Here is a 4,271-nt window from a genome sequence, read left to right on the forward strand (position 1 = left end):
TTTTCAGGTTCAACCTCTTTTTTTCAGTTTCGTGCTAGGATGTATTCTTGTTGGGGGGGGGGGGTATTTTTGGAGGGGACATCGATAACAGAATAATTATAAATAGTGGGGTTTTAAAGCCTTATAAACATATGTTTGTAGCGTCGGTATGTCACCTTCCAAAGGACGTGGGTATGTGTGACGGATTATGCCCTCGCTGGTTTTACAACTCCCACATGCACAGGTGCGAGGAGTTTTACTATGGCTGCTGCGGTGGGAACGCAAACAACTTCCGAACGGAACAGGAATGTCTGAACTCGTGCAACAATGGTATACAGTCGACAAAAATATAATGTCTACAACGGTATAATGTCAGACTGAATACTCAACAAAGATATATGTATAATGTCAATATAAACGACCTATAATATTAGCAACAGTAATTGTATAATGTCCACAACGGCAAAATATAAACTAGAGGTACTGTGAGCGATGGGCTCACTAAATGATACCCCCCGCCTCCCCTATGGTTATAAGTGGTGAAAAAGTCCATGTTTTCCTGTGGCCGGGAAACCCAAAATATGTGTCGGATCAAAAAGTAAAATAGGAGGTGCACAATGGCAATATGTAATAAAGATTCTGTGAAAGTTTCATCAAATTTCATTCAGTGGTATTAGAGGAGTTACGGATAAGAGATGGGTACCCCAAAGCGTAACAGACGGACGGACAGACAGACAGACGGACGGACGGACGGACGGACGTACAGACGGACGGACGGACGGACGGACGGAATTAACGATTACTATATACCCTCCCGCTTTTCAAGCGGGGGGTATAATAACAACAGTATTAAGTCAACTACGGTACATGTATAATATTAGTCTGAATTCTCAACAATAATATATGGCGAAAAGGTTATATTTATTGATTGTCAAAAGTGTACCTAAACAGTTGAAATCCATAATTATATTCTCTTTCCTTTCTTTTTTTTTCATTTCCTTTTAAAGGTTGCCCGAATGGTCAATCCAACATATTTTGTAAAGCACCTGCTTGCCAAGTAACGTCATGTCCAAATTATCCAAGTGCCTCTTGCAAGTAAGTATTTATTTCAATTATCAAGTATAGGTACATGTAGGCAACAATAACATGCTTAAAATATAAAGTATTAAGTCATTAAGTATTAGAAAGTCATAAAATAAAAATGAAGCTATGAGGAGATAGTGTCGGAACCCGGGGGAGGGGTGCTCACCCCCTCCCCTTTTATTCATGATAGATATTATATCGGCATTTACGTACATTGACATTAGGACAAAGGTTAACCCCTTCCCCCCTCCCTACTGTTAACAGACAAGGTGCAATCACAGAGCGGTATAGATTTTATCTCACAGAGTGGTATAGATTTAAATTTATCTCTATTTAAGAAATAAAGTCCGCGTTTTCGTGAATGTTGCAGAATAACCTCCGAGGTCGAGAAATGTTGTATGAAAGATAAAAGCCGAGGGTTAGCCTTGGCTTTTATATTTCAAACAACATTTCGAGACCGAGGAGGTTATTCTGCATCATTCACGACAACAAGGACTTTATTTCTATTCTACCAAGGGCGATAAATACGGCCGATTGTTTCCTCTATAGAGAAACGAATTAAGTTTTCGTGAATGTTGCAGAATAACCTCCGAGGTCGAGAAGTGTTGTTTTAAATATAAAAACAAGGCGTTAGCCGAGGCTTTTATATTTAAAAAAACATTTCGAGACCGAGGAGGTTATTCTGCATCATTCACGACAACAAGGACTTTATTTCTATTCTACCAAGGGCGATAAATACGGCTGATTGTTTCCTCTATAGAGAAACGAATTAGGTCACCATGTCTCGATTACGCTGTTCTATTTAACACCAGAGATAAATTTTGTTGACTTACCTATAGGATGGAATGCAGACTATTTGAGCTTTCGTTTATTAAAAATAATCTTTTTAAATTACAAATTTGTTCGTAATATGTATTGATCAGTTAAAATGAATATACAAAAACAAAATCATGTTCTTGTTTTACTGCTAAAATCACGTTGTTTAATGTGTAGGGAGGTCCGTGGAATAGCCCCGCTTAGCTATAAAAACCGACATTCATCAGCAACTTGATGCAATTTACAGTGTCTATACTGCAAAAGACGACACATTGATGCGGTGTAAACAAGTATTTCATTCTACAGCCAAACATGCATTTGAATTGTTCAGATCTGATACGTGTTTCTGATCTGATAATTTTTTGATGACGTTCGTGATTTATTGGAGAATAATGTCCAGCGGCTTCCTTTGAAGTTTTCAATAACCGTGGTAGAATTGTACACATTTAGTGTTTAGATAAAATCAAATATAGTGTATGTTACCGGCCCCTGTAAGTGCAGTGTAATCCAAAAAAGGGTAAGTGGTGGTGGCGTTTGAAAAAAAATGACCCATCCCCCACACCCCACCACGAAATAATATTTTTACCTTGTTTCGCTTGTCAATTTATTTTTTTCGAGTTCGTTTTATTTGTCTTTCAATCACCCCCCCCCCAACCTTTCCCTTCCAATATATTGATTTGCTTCCTACGTGTCGATAGAGGAATCAAACTTGCTGATATATTCCATTAATTTTATGATATCGGTTATTGTTTGTGATATTCTATACAATTATTGACTTTTGATGAGGTCTACTCGTGACTATACAGACCTGGTCACGGTTTTACCGAGGCCGAAGGCCGAGGTTAACCAATACCTGACCAGGTCTGTATAGTCACGAGTAGACCGAATTCAAAAGTCAATAACCGTTTTTATTAAATGATGAGGAATTTTACAAACACTGCTCACTCTTTCATTCTTGTCTCCATCAAATATAAACATCCATAATGTAAAGTGTAATTACACTTCTTACATGTTGATATACTTCAACAGCTAAACAAATATTAGTTAAAAAGTCAAAAACAATATTAATAATCAATAAATACTCAACCATTTACTTTCAAAAGCGCTTAATCTCCTTGGTATTGGCGTCTGACATGTTTACATTCACACCGACACATGCTTTGAAACACGCAATCTGATTGGTCGAAAAAGCTGTAAGCAAATCTATGGTTGGTCGAGAGGGAAAACCCGAATAAACCTCCCAGAACGTCATTAGAGGTGAACTCACTCTGAGGTAAACACCAGTAAATGGTGTCTAGACCAATCAGAGAGCACCAAAATTCCTTATCATTTAATAAATGTACTAGTCCCGGGTCTTTGAAAATATTGTCCTCCTGATGTACTTGTGAATCACAATATATTGTTAAAACCTTGCAAAGTCCTGGAGCAAAATACAAAATTATTTTAAAAACAGCAACACATGACTTTGGAATATAATTTACTTGTATTAAACAATTTTATTTTCCAGAGAGGTTTGTAATGGCTGTGTGGCCATTTTCACTTCTAACGGGGAGGATGTCACCAGTACATGTCAGTCACTGGGATATTGAAAAGGAATTGATTCCTAGTTTCTTTGTAATGAAATTAATTTTTTTATAATAAAAAAATAAATATTGCTTTCTCCTTATAAAGCGATACCCAGAAAGATCCTCTCATCTATACAGTGTATATTCCCATTTTAGAAAGGACCCAACCTGGGCTTCCTCAGAATTTATTTGATAATTTAATTAAAAGAGTACAGGTACATATTGTACATGTCTAACAATTTAAGCCTCTTGAAGATTAAGTCGATATTTTATTCAAATAAAAATATCAGTACAATTATTTCACACAGTTGTTAAATAAATCTTGGATGTAAACATACATGTATAAATCATAGGCATCTAACGTTACTTAATTTAATATCTTTTCTAAAAAAATACATGTACTCCCTACCTAATAAAAGGTAGGGGGTATATTTTTCTATTAAAAATGAATGAGTAATGCCAGGTGCTTGTGGTATAAATGCATATACATGTAAATATACAGGGACCAATAAACTAATAAGTCACTGGTATACACAATGATTCTTTTCCCCTCTCGTTCAGTTATAAAAGTGCATCTTTAAGCCATGCACAAATTATATTTATTGACAAAAGCACGAGGACACGAGGAGTACATCCTAAATCGATATAATAATGATTAATTTTATAACAATTTTTTTTAAAAAAAATATTATATTGATTTTGTACGTTCTCGAATTTTCTCGTGACTTTATTAAAAGTGCATTACTTTGATTTTTTTTAGGGGGGGGGGGGGGGTTATAATTGCCTATAAAAAATACCTTTGTAAGTTATCGGCCCATTTCAACTGAA

The 4,271-nt window shown here is 35.9% G+C and overlaps 1 protein-coding gene across 1 annotated transcript; it reads left to right on the forward strand.

Moving 5' to 3' along the window:
• Positions 1–141: 141 nt before the first annotated feature.
• Positions 142–3,467, forward strand: LOC134246283 (carboxypeptidase inhibitor SmCI-like; the record flags this gene model as incomplete). The annotated part of the gene is made up of 3 exons (XM_062728610.1): positions 142–309; positions 987–1,074; positions 3,386–3,467. Coding segments are annotated over 3 exons (338 nt in total), but the record flags the coding sequence as incomplete, so codon positions are not given.
• Between the last annotated feature and the right edge of the window lie 804 nt (positions 3,468–4,271).

Source organism: Saccostrea cucullata, unplaced genomic scaffold, assembly GCF_032062105.1.
Source record: "Saccostrea cucullata isolate Sc308-1 unplaced genomic scaffold, CSIRO_AGI_Scuc_v1 ctg21479, whole genome shotgun sequence".
In the NCBI taxonomy this organism is placed as follows: Eukaryota; Metazoa; Mollusca; class Bivalvia; order Ostreida; family Ostreidae; genus Saccostrea; species Saccostrea cuccullata.